Source organism: Amphibalanus amphitrite, unplaced genomic scaffold (genome assembly GCF_019059575.1).
Source record: "Amphibalanus amphitrite isolate SeventyFive unplaced genomic scaffold, NRLGWU_Aamphi_draft 000254F_arrow, whole genome shotgun sequence".
Taxonomy (NCBI): domain Eukaryota; kingdom Metazoa; phylum Arthropoda; class Thecostraca; order Balanomorpha; family Balanidae; genus Amphibalanus; species Amphibalanus amphitrite.
Window position 1 is genome coordinate 683,784 of NW_024881749.1, and position 23,148 is coordinate 706,931.

General features: G+C 56.3%; 3 protein-coding genes across 13 annotated transcripts in view; 1 reads left to right on the forward strand and 2 right to left on the reverse strand.

Annotated features, from left to right (window-relative positions):
• The window catches only part of LOC122386505 (unconventional myosin-IXAa-like), a 65,733-nt gene extending 52,000 nt beyond the window's left edge, over positions 1-13,733 (reverse strand). For 2 of the 5 annotated variants that reach the window (XM_043375767.1, XM_043375766.1), the window contains exons 1-2: positions 13,518-13,657; positions 4,470-4,822 (exon numbers count right to left, since the gene is read on the reverse strand). In XM_043375767.1, the coding sequence (XP_043231702.1) occupies positions 4,470-4,756 (287 nt within the window). In that variant the 5' untranslated portion in view covers positions 4,757-4,822; positions 13,518-13,657. Of the gene's footprint in view, positions 1-4,469; positions 4,823-13,517 lie in introns of all 5 variants that reach the window. The other 3 variants (XM_043375765.1, XM_043375764.1, XM_043375768.1) reach the window with 3 other exon arrangements.
• On the reverse strand, positions 8,091-9,680 carry LOC122386496. The gene is made up of 2 exons (XM_043375743.1): positions 9,016-9,680; positions 8,091-8,748 (listed from the first exon to the last, which is right to left on the reverse strand). The coding sequence occupies exons 1-2, from the start codon at positions 9,678-9,680 to the stop codon at positions 8,091-8,093; spliced, it is 1,323 nt and encodes a 440-aa protein (XP_043231678.1).
• A 161-nt stretch (positions 13,734-13,894) lies between the features above and the next one.
• On the forward strand, positions 13,895-23,077 carry LOC122386502 (protein Son-like). Of its 7 annotated transcripts, XR_006257390.1 has the most exons (15): positions 14,081-14,167; positions 14,455-15,654; positions 15,998-16,189; positions 16,563-16,752; positions 17,084-17,212; positions 17,508-17,791; positions 18,398-18,537; positions 18,784-18,889; positions 19,045-19,253; positions 19,653-19,766; positions 20,070-20,183; positions 20,626-20,690; positions 20,922-21,147; positions 21,476-21,591; positions 22,139-23,077. XR_006257390.1 is itself a non-coding variant. In XM_043375755.1 (14 exons), the coding sequence occupies exons 2-14, from the start codon at positions 14,523-14,525 to the stop codon at positions 22,256-22,258; spliced, it is 3,072 nt and encodes a 1,023-aa protein (XP_043231690.1). In that variant the 5' UTR covers positions 13,895-14,012; positions 14,455-14,522; the 3' UTR covers positions 22,259-23,077. The 7 variants fall into 7 exon arrangements, 6 of the variants coding, with proteins under 6 accessions (XP_043231690.1, XP_043231691.1, XP_043231688.1 ...); XM_043375755.1 differs by lacking the exons at positions 14,081-14,167; positions 20,626-20,690 and adding an exon at positions 13,895-14,012; XM_043375756.1 differs by lacking the exon at positions 20,626-20,690 and having other exon boundaries at positions 14,059-14,081.
• The last annotated feature ends 71 nt before the right edge of the window (positions 23,078-23,148 follow it).

Genomic DNA, 23,148 nt, shown 5'->3' on the forward strand with positions numbered 1-23,148 from the left:
TCTCCACCCTCCCCTCCCCTCTCACCGTTCATCGCACCACGAAACGGTCGCTGTGTCCTGCGCGATTTTCGTGCACGTGCGCGCGAGCGGTGTGCGTGCTTTGGCCGATGGCCTGCGCGCTGAGGGTCGGCCAGCGACGGGCGCCGGCATCTCAGAGGGCTGCCGCGGCCGACCGCGGGCGCGGCGGCAGCTCAAAGGGCGCCGCGGGCGGGGAGGAGCAGCCAAGTGGCGGCTGACAGGGGCGGCGGCCGGTGACGTGGAGAGGGTGGTAGCTGAGGCACTGGAACAAACAGCCACGCCCAGCACAACATTGCGTGGGCCGCACGGACGGCAGAAGACAATTAGCTGGCTACGAGGCGTTTACCGCGTGCATGCAAAATGGCCGAAGCTGAATCGTCCGCAGCCAGAGCTGATCACGTGGACAAACAACCCAGAGGAGAATGAATCGCAGGACGCTCTTCGCTCACTCGAAGTTCTTCCGTTGACAGTGGTCATCTGCTAGCCGGTAGGTTTCGACGTTCGCTGTGGAATGGTCATTCTGACCAGACAATAGGACTGTCACCGCTGACCTCCAGCTGGTCAGAGTTCCTCTGCTACATACGGACACGATAGCGGACTCCGATTCACCGTGTCCGGCTTCCTGTACGCTCCGAGCTCCGCGGCCCGCGGAAGTGAGTCGGCCGCAGCCGCTCACATGGCTCCATACCGTCCATCACAGACACCCAACAACTTCCCGGCCGTCACGAGCGCCAGGCGTGGCCGCTCCCACGGACAGCACTGGCGCGTGCGAACACGGTGCCAACAGGCGCACTCGTCGGCAAATCAGATTTGCGGTATGGCCGAGCGAGTCGGTCGGCGCGCGGCGGCCCAGCGGATCGGCAAAGAGACGGTGACGCACCTGTATAGCCTATGGTCACTGGAACAGCAGAGAGTCCATGGACATCCTACCGCGCTAGTCCTGGAAGTAGGTGACATCCCCTGTCTTCCTCCACGGGGTCGGTCGCGGGCATCCGTCATCCTGCCCAGACCACACATCAGCTTGACTTCCGTTCCCAACCGTGAACTGACAGTCACTAGCTCCCTTAATCCCGGCCACTAGGGTAGGGAAGGGTGAGGATATGAATCACGCACGCGGCGAGCAGCCGAGCCAGAGGAGCGTTCCCGGTCAACGCATTCAACTCTCGACAAGGTCACCAAGCTACCCGAGTGGGCACGGCGGCGGGCGCGGGCGATTATACTAATCCACCGGTACAATGGTTATCGGCACAACAGACTATCAGGCAGTCTTTGCGACAGTGCACGCCGTGACCCGGTGACCAGAGAACCGTATCAGACGACCCGGATTAACACAGTCACAACACAGTGCAATCACTGACACAGCCCGAGTCGACACACACCGTAGCAAACGACCCAGCCGAGGCGATCGGAATGCTCGCAAATGTATGTGTGTGTGTGCATATAAAGTGGGCCGCCGCATCAGCGTGCCCCCAAACTGGGCTGGGGGTAATCGCCGGCGCGTTACCCTTGGCCGGGCCGTCGTCAGCATTGCGTAACGCCGCCTGGCTCCGTAGCACTGAGCTAATACGGCACTGGTGGAGAACGGTCGCCGCCGGTGCGGTGCGGCTAGGCAGTGACACTGCCGCAGGCGGGTCGTCACACACTACCCACACCAGAGTGTGGGTCAGCCGGTCAGTGACAGGGGAGAGTGACCGGTCACACACTGCCCAGAGGCACGTGCCGACTGCCGACCTCAGGGGCAGGACGACCCCAGCCAGCGCCTATCTAATCCGATCAGCTGACTGGCTCCGCCACGGTACCCACGGTGAAAAAAGCAGCCAGAGCAGCCGAACCTCATCAGACCGGCACGGGAGCGGGCTGACTTTGAAGGCATGCTATGGGTTAGCGGCTTTTGTTTTAGAGCTGCGCTATCTGGAGCAGCGACGGCACACGCATCAGTCGCTGGATAATCTGCCTTAAAACCAGTCGGAGCACCAAACCAGCTGCGAATAATGCCATACAAAGGTCGCGCCAGCAGTAGCAACTCTACACGAGGAACGAATCGTGGTGAAATCAGGCCTCTCACAAACAGTAATTAGCCCCTTCTGTTGTTGCACTTCATTGTTTGCTGCTTTGATTCAGGCTGTTCAGTGTTGACTGCCATGAAGTTACGGACATTAACATTTCATTCACTGGAGTATCGCAGCCAGACCGGCCCTGCCACATTGCACAGAGAGTGGTCCACATATCCCCGCACAGCGGCTTTGAAGTGGGTTTTCCGGTCGGGCCGGCGCCGTCGCTCGCGGGGCCACTGCTCGTCTGCGGCGACCGGTGCCAACTCCGGCCTGGACGGACTCAGGTGCGTGTCCGGCCACCGAGACGGCGCCGACAGCGCGCGCTGTCAACTCGCCTGGACAGAGGCGGCGGTGTCCCTCCGTCGCAGTCTGAGAGGTGATGGAACGGCACGAGCCGACAAGGGGACAAGGCACGTTCACGACAGTGGCGGGACAGACCGACCAGGCTCGGACGAGCATGACATGGCAAAAGCAGACAGGGCATCCGACCAATGAGGCCGACAAGACACCTGTTACACCCGGCAGTGTCCCTGTATCGTGACCGCGTCCTCTCGTCGTTCCAGTCCCTATTAAGGGGGCTATTCTGAGCAAGGTAAGGGAACGGCGACTCACGATATTCACCTCGTCGCACGAGTCTAATGGAAAACTCACCCCATAAGAACCACCGCGCTGTGACAGTGAAAGGCCGTACGTCAGACGCTCTGCACAGCGTGACTATCTGGCACGGCTACATGGCCGGCTACACGGTGGTTACAAGGCGAGGTAAATGACAATCCTTTTGGGGGCAGCCGGTTGTGACGCACCTCGATTACATAAATCACCAGCGTGCACAGCGCCGCAGAGACCCAAAAAGGGCGACGAATAATCAGCAGGCACCCCTAGATCGAAAGCACGTGATACTTTCCAGCATAGCGTGACAGTAAACACAAAAAGGAGCAGGCAGGTTTTCGACATCGTATGCACCTAATTTCCTGTTTGTTTTCTTTCACAGTGACCAGGAATGAAGGAGCCACGCCATAGTTGCAGTCAAAGCAGAGCCTTTCCTCAAAACCAGAGTACAATGTGACAGAAGAAGCTGTACAGACATTTGCTGCGCTCACCACACGCTTGTTCAGCGTAACGCTTTGTCATGTGGCCAGAGTTGCGTGCAGTTGTATTACGACGCAACTTCGCATGTTGCAATGTATGATAAAATGTGCAAACTGCAAAGCTAGTCCCTATTCAAAGCCAGTCCTAATTCAAGCACTAAGCAATAAGAAATAAATCATCAATACCTGTACAGAACTTAAATTTGACGGTCACTCATAAGTTCATAGTCACTCTCCTCCAATCATTCCGTGGGCAGCCAGGCCCATTTCCGTGACCAGCCCGGCCTCTTGTCCATGAGTTGCGGGCACTCTGGCCTTTTCCGTGGACAGCCCGGTCCCTTTTCCGTGGACAGCCCAGCCTTTTCAGTCGACATCTGTCGCTCACGCGCCGAGTGCCACGGACCCAGTCTGGCTGCTCGGCTCCCAGCTGACGAAACTCAGCCGGGCCCGGATGGCGCCCCGCCGCTCTGACAACGGGCTGTCATATTTTGGCACGGGCCACGCGGCCGGCCACCGACGCTTGGTCACTCGCGACCCTCTGAGCGGTACAGAGACAGACCGCTCTGTCTGAGCACACTGCGCTTAGCCAGACCCGGCTCCAGCTACCTCCAGGCTACAGCGCCTCCACAATCACCGGAAGATACAGCTCCTGCCGACAGCCGCAGCGCACAAGCCATTCAGCGGCAAAATCATCCTACCTGAGCTTGTCTCTCGCATCGTCCCTATTCGCTCCCCCGACACCAAAAGGCCACTGCTCTCGTCTCTACCTTCTCCCTTGATAGGTACTTGATTCTGCCTCTCCTCCCCGCCACGAACCCCTCTCTCCAATCTCAACAATCCTCGCCGGTCAACAGTGGATAAGGCAGCTATCAAACGGCTACAGAACCGACCGAGTTGTCCTCGCTTTGGACTGCGGGACGCCCAGTATTGTTCCGAGCCTGAGGTCGCAGTTAGCTGCCGTGGTGTCGCATGAAGACCGGTATAGCGTGTACAACGTGTAAGTAATGGCGTGTATCCAAATCTACTGACTGGGGCGGTACCAGTAGGCCTATATTTGTCGGCAATCGACCTTCACTTATCGTACTCAGTCCACGCATGACTCACAGGCAAAACAGACACAGCGCACACAAACCTAATCAGGTGGTACAGATCACGACAAAGCCTAGCGGTGACCGTGGTCGCCGGGTCACGGTCGCCCCGTGCCCCAGAGCCCCGCAGTCCTGTCTGAGGGAGCCCTCGCCCCTGTCTGATGTAGCCCGCGCCCTATCTGATGTGTCCCGCGCCCCGGCCGACTCTCGGCGCCGCTCACCTGTGCTGCTGCTGATGCTGCTGCTGCTGGCGCGGCCACAACAGCTGCACGGCCACGGGCCGCTCGTCACCGGCCAGCCGGCGCTCCTTGCACTCCCTGCCGTGCTCGTCGCCGACCACCTCGGCCAGCTCGAAGGCGGCCGGCTCGGGCAGCTGCAGCTTCTCGGCGATGCACAGCACTATCTCGGCGGCCGATGTGGCCTTGCTGGCCTGGATGCTGAGCGACTCGTAGTGAGAGCTGAGCGCGCCCACGAACACGTCCACGATGTAGCGCTGCTCGTCGGCCATGGCGCGGCTGCGCGGGCCGCCAGCACGCGGCGCGGCCGGCCGGCCGACTGGCGCGCCGCGCGCCGCCTGTCGACACACGGACACACGACGGACAGCGCTCAGTCGCGGAGACGGCGCGCCGACTATCTATAGCGTGCCGGCCGTGTCACTACACTGCCGACGGTACTGTGGACAGCACCGGTGTCCGCTGATGTCAGCTGTGATGTGGACAGATGTCAGCTGATGTCGGGGACAAGCAATGTGGACACATGTCAGCTGATGTCATTATGTGGACACATGTCAGCTGATGTCGGGGACAAGCAATGTGGACACATGTCAGCTGATGTCGGGGACAAGCTATGTGGACAGATGTCAACTGACGTCGGACACAAGCAATGTGGACACAAATCAGCTGATATCAGGGACAAATAATGTGGACAGATGTCAGCTGATATCAGGGACAAACAATGTGGACCGATGTCAGCTGATGTTGGGGACAAGAGACATGGACTCACGTCAGCTGTCGGGGACAAGCTATGTGGACAGATGTCAACTGACGTCGGAGACAAGCAATGTGGACACAAATCAGCTGATATCAGGGACAAACAATGTGGACAGATGTCAGCTGATATCAGGGACAAACAATGTGGACCGATGTCAGCTGATGTCGGGGACAAGCAATATGAACATATGTTAGCTGATGTCGGGTTAGAGCGGACAGATGCCAGCTATTAGGTGGAAACAAGTCAGATGATGTCAGAGACAACGTGGTCAAACGTCAGATGATGCGGGAGGCAAGCAATGTGGACTGATGTCAGCTGATGTCGAGTGTAATGTGGGCAGTTACCTATCAACTGATGTGTGATGTGATGTGATTTGGGTATGTGGTGTGTGATGTGGGCAATTATCAGCAGTAATGTCGAGTGTGACATTGGCGGATGTCAGCCGCCGGGTGGCGGTTTGACATGTCTACGTTGGCGGACCGCGGGGGTGTGTTGATCTAGGTCCCAGACTGGGTCACCAGTGGCGCACAGAAAACTCCAGGAACGGCGCGTCGTGTAGATCAAGGGAGCACGCGGAGAACAGAGGCGGCCGCGGCTCTGTGGAAGCCGTTTAGCCCAGCCGGGGGCTGCGGGCAGATGATGCGCCACTGTCGCCGCCGCGCCAATACAAAGACGAGGAGCGGGTCGGCGGCCCGTCAGGAATAGCGTCCCACCGGGGACAGCCGCGACAGGCGACATGCATTTACCGCCACTGGCCGCTCTCCAGCGGCCGACACGCGAATTATTCAACTATAATAGACGGAGCTGGCGTCAACGATGGACTTTGACGCGTAAAACGACCCGAAATGGAGAGATTGACGAGATGGGAGGCGTGCCCGGAGTTAGACTCAGGTCTCGCCTGTACCAGCACCACGTCTAAGAACGCACAAAAATAATAGCAAATTAACTGAGAAAAGGTGATAATGATGGGGTGACTTACTCTTAGATATGAGAACAGCTCAACCGCAAAATTAAGCTCAAATCATCCCCTCATTTGACCAATAACGATCAAATAAATAAAAAATAAACCAATCGAATAAACCAATGAGTACTGAGCAGCCTTTTTCCTTTGCAAACAACAAAAGACATGATAATGTCACCAAAATGCGTGGTCATATATTTCGCTCCCTGTACCCAGAAGCACTCCACCTGAAGCGAAATAGCGCTGTGGATTACGCTATCGGGTCTACGCTATACTCTTTAGGTATGTCCTCATCAAATGCTCAAATATGTGACCCGCCCCATCGTTTACAGTTGATGAGCAATGAGCGGGCATTGAGGGTTGCTGAGCAGTGAGCAGGTCACCAATTTCCGACTTTGGGAGCGCGTGACACTGGACACACGACCACTGGATCGTCTGTCATGGGGCCGACCGGTCGCGAGACTGTCCCCCCTTCCCCCCCCCCCTAGTTACACACCACCGGACCTGACCGACCCCTGTGAGACGATACTCCCAGTCTCCCGGCTCAGACAAACCCCGATACGCCCCGAGAGCGCTGTCGGGTCGCGGCGGACGCCGGCCGCTCGGACCGGAAGCGCCGACGGCTATCGGCTCCTGCACTTCCGGCCTCGGAGTTCCGCCAGCGGCGACCGCCACGGAGCCACTGACGGGCACCGGAGTCCAGTGTTGGAAACGGGGCCCCCTCCTGATTCCAGGCGGGTACAAAGGCTTTTGTTTTCATCAAAATAAAATAAAAATACTTCAGGGACCGACAACTTCAAGTTATATAACCCTATATGATAAAATGCATTAACTACCCCAGCTTTGCACAATTGTCCACCCCTGAACACAACTAGTGTGAAATTCAGAATCAGGACCCCATAATACCCCTAATCTCAAAAGATTTTCATTCATTCTAGAGGTACAGGTTTAAGATTTCCATTCAGGCGGTTTACCAGGTTCAGCAGGAGGTACAGCTACTCCTGACATCTCGCTCACTGACCTGGGCTGGATAACAGCCAATGATCAAGGACTTAGAATCTGACAGGTACAGTCCACAGCAGAAGTAAAGTGGGGTTTCAGTCATGGGTATGTTCTGCTTCTGAAGCTTAGGAATGATTAGCCAGACTACAATGAAACTTTGAATGTAGCTTATATGTATCGTCACCCTTGCAGCTGCAACTTTAGCTATTGACATCTTCTTTTCGATCACTCCGCATTAAACAATCGCCAGTTAACCCGCGCCCTGCTGGGGGGGGGGGGGGGGTTGAACACCCCCCCCCTTGTGGTTTTTTCCAAATTCCGTTTTTGGTACACCTTATTATACATCAATTCTACACATGTTGTGAAAATTTCAGACCAAGGTCATTCAAGGTCAGGTCACCAGGTCACTTTAAGTGACCTCACCTCATAAAAAGTTTCAATGTCTGTCATAGCTACACCGAGTGACCGATCGCTTTGAAACTTTCAGCGATTGCTAAGAGCAATAGCATGTACAAAATGTATGTCTCAGAATTTTGATATCGATGACCTAAGGTCAGGTCAATTTTGCGACCTCCCCATTATAAAAGTCAATGGGAGAAAATTGAAATGCGCCTCTTTTGGACGAAAGACATTATAAACACTCCCAAACACCGAATTACAAGTGGTTTAGACACACTGAACATGAAAAATGAAAATGGTGTCCGTGACCCTTGTTTATGCCCTGAGGTCATCTTAGGTCACGAATGGTATCTAACAGTTTTTCGCAAATAACTTTTGATAGAGGCATGCTAGAGCGATGAAAACGCCTTAGATGTGTTCAGCTCGACGATACGGATCGACTGATATGCAACATGACCCTTTCCGGTCAGGTCATGACCTTGACCTGAGGTCAAAATTTCCAGAGCAGGGGGGCCAGCACGGAGCCCTGGGCCAGACCCTGGGGGAACAGGCGGCTGTCCGAGAAGGATGTCTCCCACCGCACCCGTCCCCGTCTGTCGCGGAGTGTGGCCATGATCCACCTGGTTACACAAGCGGGCGTACCCAGACGGGCCAGCTTGGCGGCCAGTCCTGCGTGCCACACGCGGTCATAGGCACGCTGGAAGTCCAGCAGCACCAGGGCGGATCGGTTGGGGCTCTTGGCCTCGAAGCCGTCGAAGATGCTTTGAGTCATCTTGATCAGTTGGTCGTTAGTGTTGTGCCCCTTGCGGAAGCCGGCTTGGTTAGGGTCCATCTTGTGGTGGGCTTCCAGCCAAGCTTGGAGTCGCCGTTGGGCCAGTCGCTCCGCGAGTTTCCCGATGCAGGAGAGCAGGGAGACGGGCCGGTAGCTACCGGGGGCGCTGGCGGGCTTCCCCTTCTTGAGGATTGGTACGATAGTGGCTCGCCTCCAGGCTGCTGGGGTTTCGCCGGAGCGCCATGACGTGTTCAGGAGGTGGAGTAGCATCCTCTCCGCCGTCGGGCCCAGTTGTCTCAGCATCTCGTTGGACACCTCGTCCTGGCCGGGAGCGCTGCCGAGCTTCAGCTTGCCTATGGCGTTCTGTAGCTCTCTCCTGGAGAAAGGGGAGCACAGTCCTGTCTTCAGACCATTGCATTAGCAGGGGCCGGTGGCGCGTCTAGCCTCTTTGTTGATTTGTCGGTCAGCGTGTTTGTCCAGTTTGATCCGGGAGACCGCGGCGTATTCCTTGATGAAGAGGTTCGCCTTTTGTTTGTCGGTAACGGCTGGGCCCGAGGGCGGGGTTGGGCCCCTCTGCTCTCGTTGGATGGACTCCTTAGGCTTGGGGATCCGTCTTCCGTCTAGGTTTCGAATGATTCTCCACAGGTCAGCGTCCGGTCTGAGGTTTTTCAGCGTCTCGTCCAGGTGGGCTCTCTTCTCGGCGGTGATCACCTTGTCGGCTTCGGCTCGCGCCTGCTGGTATGCCTCCATGTCGGCCCTGGTGCGGGATGGTTGCGTGGCCGTCCGGAGGGCTGCATCTCTCGCCTTCACTGCCTCTTCGCATTTATCGCTCCAGAAGGGGCCCTTCGCGCTTCTGCCGTTACCAAACGGTATGTGTTTCCGTGCACTCGACGTGATGGCTTTCGTGATTTGTTGGTTGAGCTGGTTGATGGGGGTGTCCACGTTGATCTCAGACATCTTCTTTTCCAGGGACTCCCTGAATCCCGTCCAATCTGCTTTACGGAAGGAGAACTTCCCCCTGCCTCGGCGGGTCGGCGGCAGGTCGGCGGTCAGGGTGGTCCTGATCGGAAGGTGGTCGGACCCGAGGTTCGGTTGAGTGCTCCACTCCGCCGTCGCTCCGACATCAGCGGTGGCCAGAGTGATGTCGGGAGTGGAGAGTCCGCCCGTGGCTGGGTTGACGCGGGTGTGAGAGCCGTCGTTGAGAATCAGCAAGCCAGAGTCCGTGGTCCACTCCTCGATCTGGAGGCCAAGATGTGAGGGACGCTGGTGGTGATCCCACGAGTCGCTGTGGGCGTTTACGTCTCCCATGATGATGCTGCTGGTTGGGGGCGAGAGTCTGGTGAGCTCGAGTGACTGTTCTTGGGTTCCTTGTCCTTCCATCCATCTAGCCGGTGGGCTGTATATGTTCACGATGTTTATGGTCCTGTCTGATGTGTGTATGGCTACGGCTCCGATGTAGGTCGAGCAGTCTCTCTCGGGTCGGTATGGTGCCGGTAGTGGGTCGAAGGCGAGGTCGTTCCGGGTCAGGATCGCCACGCCCCCCTTGGCCCGCTCCAGGCGCGTACCGTCACGGTACGGGCCGAGCAGGGGCGGCGGGGGAGTGGTTCCCGTGTTGCGCTCGCGGCTCGGAGAGGTCACACTCCTTCGCTCCGTCCCCGGGGGCTCCCCATCACGGTCGGGGGTCCCGGGCGTTCGTTTGTCGGTGCAGGCTCTCTTGTTCCGGCAACCCCGGCAGCGGCGTTCCGGCGGCTCGCCCCTGGCGCGACAGGTCCTGGGTCGCGGTCCGCCGGGCCGAGGGGGGTTCGAGGCCTCCGCCGGGTCCCGAGCTTGCCCGTCCCGGACGGCCGGCGCGCGCGTCGTCCGGTCGGTCACCGGAGAGATAGGCGGCCCCAGGTCTGGGGGGTCCAGGTTGCGCTCGGGCTGCACCGGCTCGTCCGCCCGGACAGCGACCGTGTAGCCGAGTCTCAGGAGCTCCGCCGGGAACGGCAGGTCCGGCGGTAGGGTTGTCTCCTGGAGGGCGACCACGTGTGGCCTCTCGTCAGCGATCCTTTTTGCCAACTCCGTTGCCCTCGCCCGCAGTCCATTGCAGTTCAGTTGGAAGATGGTGAGGTCTTGTTTCGGTGATCCGGTTGGTCGCTGTCTGGTCGATCGAGGTTCGCGGCTTGGGGTGGCAGGTGGGTCCGGTCTGTGAGGTCCGGGCTGTCCGTCTCGGGGGTGATGTCGCCGGGTGGGAGGCCGCGCTCGCTGGGCCCCGTTGCGGTCGGGTGCGACTTCCCCGCCGCATGGGCCGGTCGGCGCGGCGCGGCCTGCCCGGTTAATCATCGTTCAGCGTCCCTGGGCCCAGCCCAGGGACGCAGCAGGTCGCAGGTTGCAGACAGGTTGTAGACTTTGGTGGAGACGACTGGAAGATCGGAGCACTTCGCCACCAGATTGGTGCGCGGGCTCGCCACGGGCAGGCGGCTCCGATGAGTCCAAAACGACGTGCTCCGGGAGGGAGTTCCATAGTCTCACACCGCGCACCGAGAATGACCTACGCCTGACATCAGTCCGCGAGCGGGAATGGAAAATCTTAAAGCAATGTCCGCGCATGCCTAACTGAGGAGGTAGAGTGAACAAGTCAGCGGGGGACACCGCACATTTGCCATGGAACACCTTCCAGTACTGAATCATATCAGCCCTTAGCAGTCTGCCTTGAGTTGAATACAAGTTCAGCGATGAGAGCCGGGACCGATAATCCAGACTCGACAGGCCAGCGATATGCTTGGTCCAGCGACGCTGGACCGACTCCAGAGCGCGCAGGTCCCCCAGGTACCCAGTGTGCCACACACACGAGCAGTACTCGATAACTGGTCTTATGTGAGTACGGAAAAGTGTCAGCATCAAGTCCGGAGATCGGCACACCGTGCTCCTCAGGAAGTTTTGAGAAAGACCTGCGGCCTTGTGGACAGTAGCGGATATGTGGTCGTGGAATTTGAGGCTCGAGTCCACCAGTACTCCGAGATCCGGATGGGAGGGGACAACTCGAATCGGGGAATTATCGATGTCATACACTGGAGGTGGAAGAGATTGGGATTGAGCCTTGCTCTGAAAACGTATGACCACACATTTGTCACGGTTCAGGCGAAGGTCCCATGACGAAGAAATACGGTGCAGGGCAGTGATGTCCTGTTGACAAAGCGAGGAGGCATGGTCATATGCGTCTGCTGAGCTGTGGGCAACTTTCATGTAAAGCTTCAGATCGTCAGCGAAAATCTTGTGACTAGATGCGAGACTGCTACCAATATGGTTAATTAAAACTAAAAACAAAATCGGACCAAGGACCGAGCCCTGTGGGACCCCACTGGACACGGGGCGAGTTTTGCTCAGTACACCTTTCACTGACACAGACAGAGATCGACCAATCAGAAAATCTTCAATCCAGTAGATGAGGGGCTCTGCTTTTGGTACACTTCATAATACATCTTTTCTGCACAAGTTGTGAAAATTTCAGACACAGGTCGATCAAAGTCAGGTCACCAAGTCACGTCATGTCACCTTAGGTACTATAGCTCCGAAAAAGTTCCATTGCTTGTCATAGCTACACCAGTCACCAACTGAATGGTCGCTTTAAAACTTTTGACAATTGATAAGAGTAGAAGTATGTAAAAAAAATAATAATATCACAGAATTTTGAGATCAAAGACCTAAGGCCAGGTTAATTTTGTGACTTCTCCATAATAAGTCAATGGAAGAAAAATTATAATGTGCCTCTTTTGGAGTGACATCGTTTTTAACACTCCCAAACATCGATTTACAGGTAAAAATGACACACTTAATAATAAAATTGCACCTGTGAGTCATGACCCCTTCTGTGCCCGAGGTCATCCAGGTCCCAGCAATTTCTATAATAACCTTTGATAGTCATGCTAGAGCAATGAAAACATGTTTTCATTGCTCTAGCTCTAGCTTGAAGGTGCACCTTGATGTGTTCAGCTCAATGATATGAATACAAAACATGCAATATGACCTTTTTTGCTCAGATCATGACCTTATCCTGAGGTCAAATTTTCAAAATGACCTTCCAAGGTCAAATTTTAGATCATTTGATGCATCTTGGCAAGAGCCAAGAGGAACACAGTGTTGGCAAAATGTTGAGCCTTTGTTCAGTCAATGGTTGTTACTGAAAACCATTTTTCTTAAAAACTGCTATTCTTAGAGTTTATCCCTTTGGAGGCTAGGCAAACCACTGATCTTAGGTCAAATCTGGGGACATGTTAACATAAGAATGTTAAAAGAGTAATCAAATGCACTTTTTCATGGTACTGTAGCTCTAGTGGTTCTCAAGTTATGCTACAGTTTGTCAAAAAATGTTGAAACAGGTAAACTTGGACCTTTAAATACCTCTGACAGTACCTTTGACCTAGCCTGAAAAAAATTATCCATGTAGGTATTTTTGGTTTCCCCATCATTTTTATTGCTCTTTTGAATGTCACTTACCTGGTGTAGCTATGTGCTCAGTCCAGGAGTTAGATAGGGGCATGAAAATGCCCATCCCCTAGCATGCCATGGAAAACTCATCACCAGCATGGCACAAGTTAACACTTGTAAACTATGGCATGCTTCATAATCACCACTGTTTAGTCAGTTCAAGAGCATTTGTCTTGAACTGACTACCTGCTAGTTGCTACCTAAAACAAAAAACACATATTTACTTAAACTCAAACCTTTGAATGGATGGATTTACATAGCCGGACTCAGGAGTCTAAGCTAGCACGTACTTGTTGCATAGACCCCCAACCCCTACCTACCATCCAAACTCATAATTCCAAGGTAACAGAAGAATTTAGATGCCAAAGTTTAACCTGCCCTTCAAAAGTAGCTATCATGCTATGGCCTGTCCCGCTCAACTGACTTAAACTGGCAGAGGCGGCTCCTACCAACCGCAGGCCATCCAAATCGGGAGTTTCAAATATCTAGTGCTGAGGCAACTCAAGCCCAGCCCCAGCCCAGGCTCTCGTCTCACTACTGAAAGCCCAATGCTCTTACCATCTGAGCTACAGGACAGGCTCAAACAGGTGCATCAGCCAAATAATGATTAAGGTGTTCAGTGAACGGATCAAAGCCATCTAAAAGCACTAAAACGAATTGTAGACAAAAGCGACTTACCGTGGATTTCAAATATATTATAAACACCGAATGAATCTTTCTACCTTCAGCGACTCAGACATACTGGTGGGAATAACTGCTTAGGATTATTGACACAATCTTTAACCTCAAAGCTCGCAAATAAAATGCGGGAACTACGACACATATGAACTCCCAGCAGTGTGTATATTACACGCGCGCCATAATTAGCCGTAAAATCGTGAGCGATCAAGGCACAATATTTTCATTGTGTAATTTTAAAATCTGTGACGCAATCATCAAGGTCGTTTCTGAACCAATCAAATAGGCAGATTTAAAGTGAGCATTTGAGCCGCAAATTTTTGCTTTCTGTTTAGATGCATTTTTGTAAACTTAAACTATTGCTTTGTGTATTTTCTGTTGAATTTAATTTAATTCTTACAAAAAAGGAAGAATGAAGCACCATTCCCTTTGTTGTGATTACAAAAACAACTGAGTTTATACGTCATAATATAAAGGTGGCGCAACACAGTTGAGGTTTGAGTTCTTTTTCGGTTCTTAGCAAGGCAGCAAGGCCCTATGCAAGGCAGTATATACCCGTTCTTAGTAACTGTTGGTGTGCTGTTGGTGTGTAAATCAGAGTATATAGAACACCGTGTAAATTGCATGCGCATGTACCCCATACATCTATGGTATTTGGCGTGGTATTTGGGGATTGGGTGTAGTGAGCGTGTAGTTTAAATATTTACCGATATTTACCAATGCACTGTGCAGGCCTGGTGCACTGCAGGCAGTTCAAGTTCTCACAGGGAGAGAACTTTTCTCACAGTTCTATATTGATATAACCTACCGTGGTGCAGACGTTAAACCTCTGCACAATAATACATGCATGCAATTAATTATGTGTTTATCGTGGGATTTCATTTGGTTTGTATGATTGATGCCTGATGTGTGATAAAATACTTCCATGCTGTTACAGTATTTCAGGTATATGAAGAAAGTGGTAGCAGTGCTTGAAGTTATTTGGCAAGAAGAAAGCATTTTACGATGACATCTGAATCAGTAGCAGACAAGGATGAGCCAAATAAGTCATCAACTGAAATTCTATCTGAGCTGTTTGATATGTTTGTTAATGAGGACCCTCCATTAAATGAATCTGATAAAAATGGCTCATCAGAATCGGGCAGTGATTCTGATTCATCCAATACAGAACAAGCATCTGATGCATCTGAGCCACCTATGCTTAAGCTAGCAGAGACAGATAATGTTGAGCAGGATGAGTCAAAAACAACAGAAAAGAAAAAGAAAGATAAAAAGAAGAGCAAGCACAAACATAAGCATAAACACAAGAAAAAGAAAAAGAAGCATAAGCACAAGTCCAATGACTCAAAAATAGCTGATAATGACTCCAACGAAAAGAAGAAGAAGAAAAAGAAAAAAGATAAAAAGAAGACCAAGGATGAAAGTCCTGGTGCTCCTCAAAAGCCAAAAAAGAGGAAGCACTCCAGTCTTTCCACTGAGGATTGTGAAAAGTCCAAAACAAAGAGGTCGCGGTCTCGTTCGCCGAAGGCCAGACTGGTCAGTCCCAGTAAGCCTGCCGTCGCCGAGGACGTGTCGACAGGCCGCTCGGCGCCACGTGCCGACCGCTCTCCGCGCGCCAAACGCCGACACCGGTCCTCGGGCGGTGCGGACGGCAAGGAGCGGCGCCGGCACCGCTCGGCCCGCAGTCGGAGTCGGAGTCGGAGTCGGAGCGGCAGCTGCGGCGGGACTCTGACGGAGCGCCGGCGCCGCAGCCGCTCCAGCCGGCGGAGGTCGGAGGCGGAGCGGTGCGGGTCGGTGGAGGAGCCGGTCGTGGACTCCGGCGGCGGGTGGAAGACGGTGTCCAGTCCGAGTCCGCCACCGGCCGGGTCCGCGGAGTCGCCGAGCAGTCCGGCCGCCGCCCCGCCGGCCCGCACCGGCGGCTGGACCACCCTTCCGGCCGCCGAACCGACCGAGCGCCGCGAGACCTCGGAGGGCGCCGCGGACCCGGCGCCTGCCCCCGAGACGGTGTCGCCGCCGACAGCCGCCGCTCCGCGGGAGTCGGCTGCACCGGTGGAGTCGTTGCCGCTGCCTCCGGAACCAGCGGGTGCGCCGGCAGCGACCGATACCGGATCGGAGGAGCAGCCCCCACCTCAGAAAGGTAACGTCGTACGCCGGCTGTGGTGCAACGTAAAGATTCAGTTAATCGTCACATGGTACGTCATAACAATGGCCGATGCCAGAAAGCTCAAATTCTGATCTTTTCTGGGTTGAACGAAGACTAATACAGTGTTGATGCATGTTTTGGAGAAAGTGCTATATTTACGCGTGCAAATATTGTTTAACATTCCCTCAACCTCGATGGCGACGTGCTCATTCCGCCTGCCCATCCCCCGTTCTGGGGCTGGCGTATGGTGCCCCCTTACCCCATCCCATCAGCGGCCCCGGATCCGGCCAGCTGGCAGCTGCCAGGCGCGTCTCTGATAACTCACTGTCCCTTTCAGCGGCCGCGGAGCCGGCCGGTCGGCAGGCGCGGCGCGGTGCCACCATCGTGATCCGCTCGCTCAAGCACTCTGCGGTGTTTGAACAGGCAGAGGAGGAGGCTCGCCGCCGAGAGGCGGAGCGGCAGGCGCGCTACGAGGACGGCGAGATCAGCGACTCGTCCTCCGACGCCGCCGGGCCGGCCGATACGCCAGGTGCGGCGGACGGTGGGAGACTGCGGGATGGTGGTAGGAGAGACTGTAGAGGAGACGGCGGGCGGGTGGGGGTGGGGAGACTACGGGGCAGCGGGGGTGGACTGCGGGACGGCTAGTGGGCACACTGGACGGTGGTGACCTACCGGGCCCCATTTGGAGGCTCGGTTTTCGACCATTGTTCGACGGGACGTCCCGGTAAATGGAGAGAGCGCTGGTAGAGTTACTGGGGGAACAGTGACTGGTGCTGATTGGGTTGCAGTATAGGAACTCTGGGCACTGCACACAATATAAAGTGCTTACACTCCACGTCCCCATACCCCACCGAACACGTTTGTGGAGGTTTGCTTACCTGCTCAACATTTATGTTTTCTAGCCGATAAGGCCGACGCCGAGGAGGATGCGGCGGACAAGACGGAGCATTCCAATGCTGACGATGGAGAGATTTCCAGCGACGAAAATGAGGAATCTGGTAAGAAAAAGGACAAAACTGACCAAGATAGTAAAAAGAAGTCGAAGAAAGCACACAAGAAAGAACGAGACAGATCATCCAGTCGCCACAAACGGTATGCATGTGTCTGACTTTTTCGTGGCAAGAGTCTTGTCCACCGCTTCCTTTTTTAGCTTGCTGAGCTCACTGCTGATTTAGGCTGTTCGAGAATAACTTCAGTGAATTGTTGTCTTTTCCTTGATTTGTTGTCTTTAGCACCCCATGTGTCTCTAAATCCCACCTCATCAGATGGCAATTGTAGCCGAGGTCCCCAGAGTGTATCCTCTGTACCTTATCTACCAGTCACGTCCTGGCCATAAATGTATTCATGTAGCTCCTCTGTATTGTGTCCATCAATGTGTAACCACTGGTCATCCCTGTACGCACCGTGTTTGCTTCGTCCCCAGCCGGCGCCGGAGCGGCTCCTCCTCTCGGACCAGGGACCGGGACTCGGAGAGGGACGGGGAGCGGGACCGCTCGCCGAGGGACTCCGGGCGGCACAGCCACCGCGAGAGGCACCGATCATCGCGCCGCAGGTGGGTGGGGGAGCTGGGCGGCGACAAAACTCCGACCGGTACACGGCAGCTGGGGAGAATTACGCGCTACATAGGTAGCACAGAATATTATTGTTTGGGTTCTGTTCTGGTCGATTGCTTGTTCCGATATGCTATTTGTTCTCCCGAATGACGCATTGATGCTTTGTTTATCACCGAAATTGATCAAAATGAAATGAGCACGAAGTATTCAATTGTAGCAAATATGAATTACCTGGACGTGTGGGTCTTTGTTCATACTGCTCCGCCTCAACCGCTCGTGTTCGCGTTCCCGCAGACGCAGCTCTCGCTCGGCCTCCCGGGAGCGGCACCGGAGTCGGGAGCGGTCGAGCCGCCGGGACCGCGACTGGGACCAGCACGACCACCGGGACCGGGACCGGGGAGACCGGCGGGACCGGGACCGGGGCGACCTGCGCGAGCGGATCGACAAGCGCCGACTGCTGGAGGTGGCGCGCCGGAACGCGCTGCGGCTCGGCGAGGAGGGTCTGCTGCCGGCCGGCCTGGAGGCGGCGCTGCCCGACCCGCGCCGCGCCACCGCCAAAAACCTCCACCAGCTGACCGGTCAGTGCGGCACGGCTGCGGGACGGGCCGGCGGGGCACGGGATGAGCTCGGGGCACTAGCGGTGGGTTGTTGTGGGGATAGGGGTTAGTTTCACCCTTGGGACAGGGGCTGACTCCCGGGGCCGGGAAAGGCCACGAGATCGCCATTAATTGTAATAGTGATATGGATCAAAGCACCCACTCTTCGTGTGCCTTGCCAGTCGTTCAGAGTGCCCTTCCCGAGTCACTGTCTTACGGCCATCTCTCCCACCCTCAGAGACGTGCCGCCGTCCCTGTCCCGCATTTACGCCTGTCTCTCCGGCCTACCCTCAGAGATGTCTGTCCTGTATTTATGCTCGTCTCCCGACCCTCAGAGATGTGCCACGCTCCCTGTCCCGGATCTTCGCTCGTTTTTCCCTCACCCTCAGAGATATTGTGCCGCTGTGCCAGTCTCCCTATTTACGCCCGTCTCTCGCTCATCCTCAGTGATATGCCGCCACCCCTGTCTCCCTATTTTGAGATGTGCCGCCGCCTCCTAGTTCCCGTGTCTATGCTCGTCATCACAGCCCTCAGAGATACACCCCCCCCCCCCTGTCCCGTATTTACGCCCATCCCTCCCACCCTCAGAGATGTGCCGCCGTCTCCGGGATGAGGAGAGTGACGGCGGCGGCCGGCCGGGCGGGCGCCGAGCCTCGGACGACGAGGCGCCTTTCCACCACCCGTTTGCCGTCAAAGAGCGGCCGTCGCACATCGTCATGAACATCCGGGTACGGGCAGGACCAACCGACTTCCGCTCATCGGACTGGTTTAGCGGGCCAGGGTCGTGCTCTTTTCATTTTTGCATCTTGTTTCGTCTTGCTTCCTGGTTTCAACTTATTACACCTTGCAATGGTGGGTGTTAATAGCCCGGCTTTAAAACTGCGTCTGACCAAGGTAGTTCCGGAGAAGCGTTGTTTATGTCCGTTTCTTCTCACTACTCGGCGTGTCTCATTGAGCGTTTTTGTGTGTCGCAGAACGCGCCGCAGCTGCCGGTGAAGACGCACGCCGAGCGGCAGGCGACCGTGGCCAAACTGAGCTCCAGCTTCCCCGTCTCCAGCGGCGAGCAGCACAGGACCAAAGGTGAGGTCGGCGGAACGACGGCTGGGGCCCAGGCACACGCAAAACACATGCATACACTGTGGGGATTCATGAATGTTCCACGAAGTATGAGGGTGGGCCGCTGATCACGGATCACGAATGCTGATCCTTCCCTTTCTCTCCCTCTCTTTCTTCAGAGCTGGAGTGGGTGCCTGTGGAGCCGGAGAACAAGACCAAGTCATCCTCCGCCGCTCCGAAGGCCATTGAGGCTCCACCGGCGGCCACTGAGCCCGCGACCGCCACAGCGGCGCCGACTCCGGTGCCGGCGCCGGTACCCCCTCCGGTGACGACACCGGCCGCTGCCCCTGCTCCCGCGGACAGCGTGTTCCCCACGCCGCCGCCGCCGGTACGAGAACGGGGCGCTGGGGACAGTGGGAGCGGGGCAGCTACTGGGATCGGCGTTTGGGACCAGGTCGGGAGCCAACTGAACCGGGGCACTATTGGGCTATGGGGGGGGGGGGGGGGGGCGGGACGTGCGTGGAAAGACTGAGGTCAGTAGAAACGGAAATGACAGTTGACGATGTACTTTGGGCTGTGGAGCATTTCAGTCTGTTAAGCTGTCCCGTTGCCCTCCCCTGTCTGTTAATGAGTACCGCTGACCCCTGGCAGTCCCCTTTTGTCCGTCTGTTTTATAGTTGTTTGTCTGTCTGTACCGCCAGTGTGTCATACCCTTCTTACCGTATCCGCATGACGTGTACCGCCGACCCTCTGGTAACCTTCTCCGCCCGTCTGCTTGTACCGGCAGCCGGAGGTGGACCTGAACACGATAGTCAGTCGGCGGCTGACGGCCATCCGTGAGCTGCAACAGAACCCACACAGTCGGCAGGCCCAGCACCTCATGGACAGCGCTCACCAGGACGTGAGTCGGAACTCCGCCGAGGGTTGACCGGGCCGCGCAGGTGGTCCCCCGCGGCGCTCAGGCATTTTGTGGTTAGACGGCCCGTGGACGCTAAATGCGCGTCCTTGGTCCCCAGTTCGATCTATTCGAGTGAAAATGTACCAAAATTATCCTAAAAATCAAAACTTCTGGATCTTAGCATTGTTTTGTCGCTAGGTCCCCAGTTTGTACGCCAGTTTGTTCGCGAAATTTCTAAGGCAGCATCTATCTGCATGCCTTTGCTGATGTTTATGTCACTGACTCATTTCCGCCCTGTGCTCTCAGATGCAGAACTGGGCGGCGTCCCAGCAGCGTCCGGGCGTGTTCCACGGCTCGACGGGCGCGCGGGTTCTGAGCGCAGCTGAGCTTAGCGCCGGCCAGCAGGCCTGGGCCAAAAAGGTGGACTGCGCCCTCCCCGCCGCGCCGGCCACCGCCCCATAGGCAGCCGTCCCCGGGCTAGATACACCCAGACAGTACAGAACAGTTATACCAGCTCTGGGATCTAGTCAGCAGTAAAATCTCTTTACAATGGGTATACGATTTGTTCTTCATTTGGGAGCGATTACACACATGTCCATCAGAAGGGGTCTCAGTCCCGTTGCCACCTGTCATTGTGTTCGCTGCGTGGCGGTGGTCAGTTGAGCTTGGCTGCGTGTTAGTGCGGCGGGGCCGGCAGCCGGCCCGGCCCGTGTCGCGCGGGGCCGGGTCGCCTGCCGGCCTGCCCGGCTGCTGTCAGTCAGGGGCGGACCGGCCGATCTCCCCGGTCCGTGGACCGGCGGACCGGGGGCGTCGGCCGGCCGCCGGCGCACCAAGCTGAACTGACCGCCGCCGCTGCCGACAGTGCCGTCTAGCAGGATTGCGCCGCGCCGACGGGACCGGGCGTGCCGCGCCGCCGCTCGTCTGGTGGTAAGTGGCGCCCGGGCCGGCCGGACGCGCCGGGGGAGCGCCCGCCGCCGGCCGGCCGGGGCGCGGCAGATCCGGCGACCACTCTGCCTCCGCCGCCGCCGCCGGTACGGTAGCTCGACTGTACACTACCCTGCTGAACATGTCTGTGTCTGTGTGTCTGCTGTGCCCTCCCCGCTCCCCATGCCGTCCGTCCGCGGCCGCTGATCGCCCTCCCCGGCACCCCCACCGCAGAACCAGCTGAAGACGTCTGCGCCGGTGAAGGGCGGCGTGGGAGAGCTGCTGCTCAAGAAGATGGGCTGGAGGCCGGGCCAGGGCCTGGGCAAGAACCAGGACGGCTCGCTGACGCCGCTGCTGCTCGATGTCAAGATGGACAAGAAGGGCCTGGTGTCGGAGGATGAGCGGCCCGGCGCCAAGCGGCAGGCGCCCGTCACCATGACCACCGTCAAGGATCTGTCCGGTGAGTGGCGGAGAGACATGCCTGTCGGGTGAGCGGCCGTCGGCCGGCCCGCAGTCGGAGCGACCGGTGGAGCACGGTGAACTCTCTGATGTGTTATCCGCTGTGTGAGTTGTTGGGCTAGGCGATGACATTTTTATACAGTCCTCACAATGTTAAGACTGGATAAAACCGAACAGTTGCTATGATTCAAATTTTGATTGCATGTGTACTAGCTCCTTGTTGTTATAAATGCTACCTAAAATTTCATCGCTGAAAATCTCCAGCCTGTCGCTCGGCTGACGTTTCCGCTGACTGTGAATGACGGTCGGTGTTTCCGCTCCCGCGCCAGGCAAACACCCGATCTCTGCGCTGATGGAGCTGTGTACGAAGCGGCGCTGGGGGCCGCCCGACTTCCAGCTCTGCATGGACCGCGGCCCGGCGCACAACAAACACTTCCTCTACAAGGTAGGTACACACTGCACAGCAAACACTTCCTATACAAGGTAGGTACTAGGCAACCAGCAAACACTTTCTCTACAAGGTAGGGACACAGAAACACTTCCTCTTATAAGGTGGACAACGGGCCACCTTATGACTTACGAGTGGTGTAACGGACGAGCTGTGTTACAAATGCAAATCGGGAAATCAGGTAAAGCGGGATGGATCACCAATATTGTAAATTCTTGTGTTTATATTTCTAGTCATCTATTCAGTCAATGTCAAGCCCACTCATTCACGTAGCATTTGCCCTGTCATGCTACGTTTGAAGCATCTGCGCTCACTAACTACCCGAAGATAACTGGCGACGCCAATCGGTGACCCCGGCTATGCCCCGGCTTCACTTCGCCTCGTCTATCACTTTATCCCGTCCCTGTGCTCCTCAGGTGACTGTGGAGCTACCACTGACCCCGTGCTCTCTACCCTTCAGGTGACCGTGGGCTTACCACTGACCCGTCCCTGCGCCCTTTAGGTGGCTGTGGAGCTACCACTGACCCCTCCCTGCGCCCTTCAGGTGACTGTGAACTCCGTCACCTACCAGCCGAGCATGGACAGCTCGACCAAGAAGGTGGCCAAGGCGAGCGCGGCGGCGGCCTGTCTGCAGGCGTTGGGCCTGCTGCCTTCGGACGCGTGACTGGCGGGCCGGCAGCCGCCCCCGCCGCCGCCGCCGCCCCCGCCCGTGCCGCCGGTGGTAGTGGAGGAGCGGCGTCCGATGCGGCTGGCGGTGCCGGCAGCTAATAGGATGGTCAGCCGCGCACTGAGAAGGCCGACCGACCCCAACAACAATAACCCGGCCCGCTGACCGGGGTGGGCCCTCTGGAGTACAGTGGAACCCCGTTCGGCCAGGCGCTGGCTGCTGCAGCTGACCTGTGTGACTCTGGGGTACAGTGAAACCCCCGTTCGACCTGGCGCTGCTGCTGACCTGTGTGACTGTGTGACTACTTTGTGTGTGACTGTGTGTGGTAGTGGACGGTGTTGTATACCAGCCCCGAGGAGCTATTGTATGTGGTGTACAGCGCGGCGTAATCGTGTGGGATCTCCACGCGCGCAAGAATCGTTCAAACCGCGCTGGTAAGAGGGCGCAGTGCCGCGCACACCAGACTCGAGATTCAGGAGCGATGATAATGTATTATGTTCGGGCTGTCACTTTGCAGCGTTTGCCCGCTCCAGGTGCCCATAGATGACGTGTTGTAGGAGGAAGACTGTTGTTTCATTCATGTCTGCGGGCAGACACCGACATTCGCTGCGAGTTTTCTTCCGTGGCTGTACGAAGCGTTTCGAGAGCTTGGAGGGCCAAGCCCGTCTCTCTGGCTCTCTGCCTGCCATGAAGCGCACGAACAAACGGTGCGCTGGTTCGATCGAAAGCGGCTCAGGGTATCAATTTCATCGGGCGGCCGGTGGTCGGCCGCCAGCCGGCCGCATTGTGATAAATATATACCGTTTGTATGTAAGATGTCTGTTGATCGCTGCGTTCCCACGAGTTCGCTTTTTTTCTTTGCTTGAAAACGGGTTCGGTGTTCCACA

What these genes read in the sequence shown, in the direction of transcription:
- LOC122386496 (XM_043375743.1), bottom strand. Translation starts at nt 9,680, where the DNA reads ATGGGAGACGTAAACGCCCACAGCGACTCGTGGGATCACCACCAGCGT. An exon ending in CTCAGACCGGACGCTGACCT is followed by an intron (nt 8,749 to 9,015) that starts GTGGAGAATCAT and finishes CCCTTTCTCCAG; the next exon opens with GAGAGAGCTACAGAACGCCA.
- LOC122386502 (XM_043375755.1), top strand. Translation starts at nt 14,523, where the DNA reads ATGACATCTGAATCAGTAGCAGACAAGGATGAGCCAAATAAGTCATCA. An exon ending in TCATCCAGTCGCCACAAACG is followed by an intron (nt 16,753 to 17,083) that starts GTATGCATGTGT and finishes CTTCGTCCCCAG; the next exon opens with CCGGCGCCGGAGCGGCTCCT. An exon ending in CACCGTCAAGGATCTGTCCG is followed by an intron (nt 21,148 to 21,475) that starts GTGAGTGGCGGA and finishes CTCCCGCGCCAG; the next exon opens with GCAAACACCCGATCTCTGCG.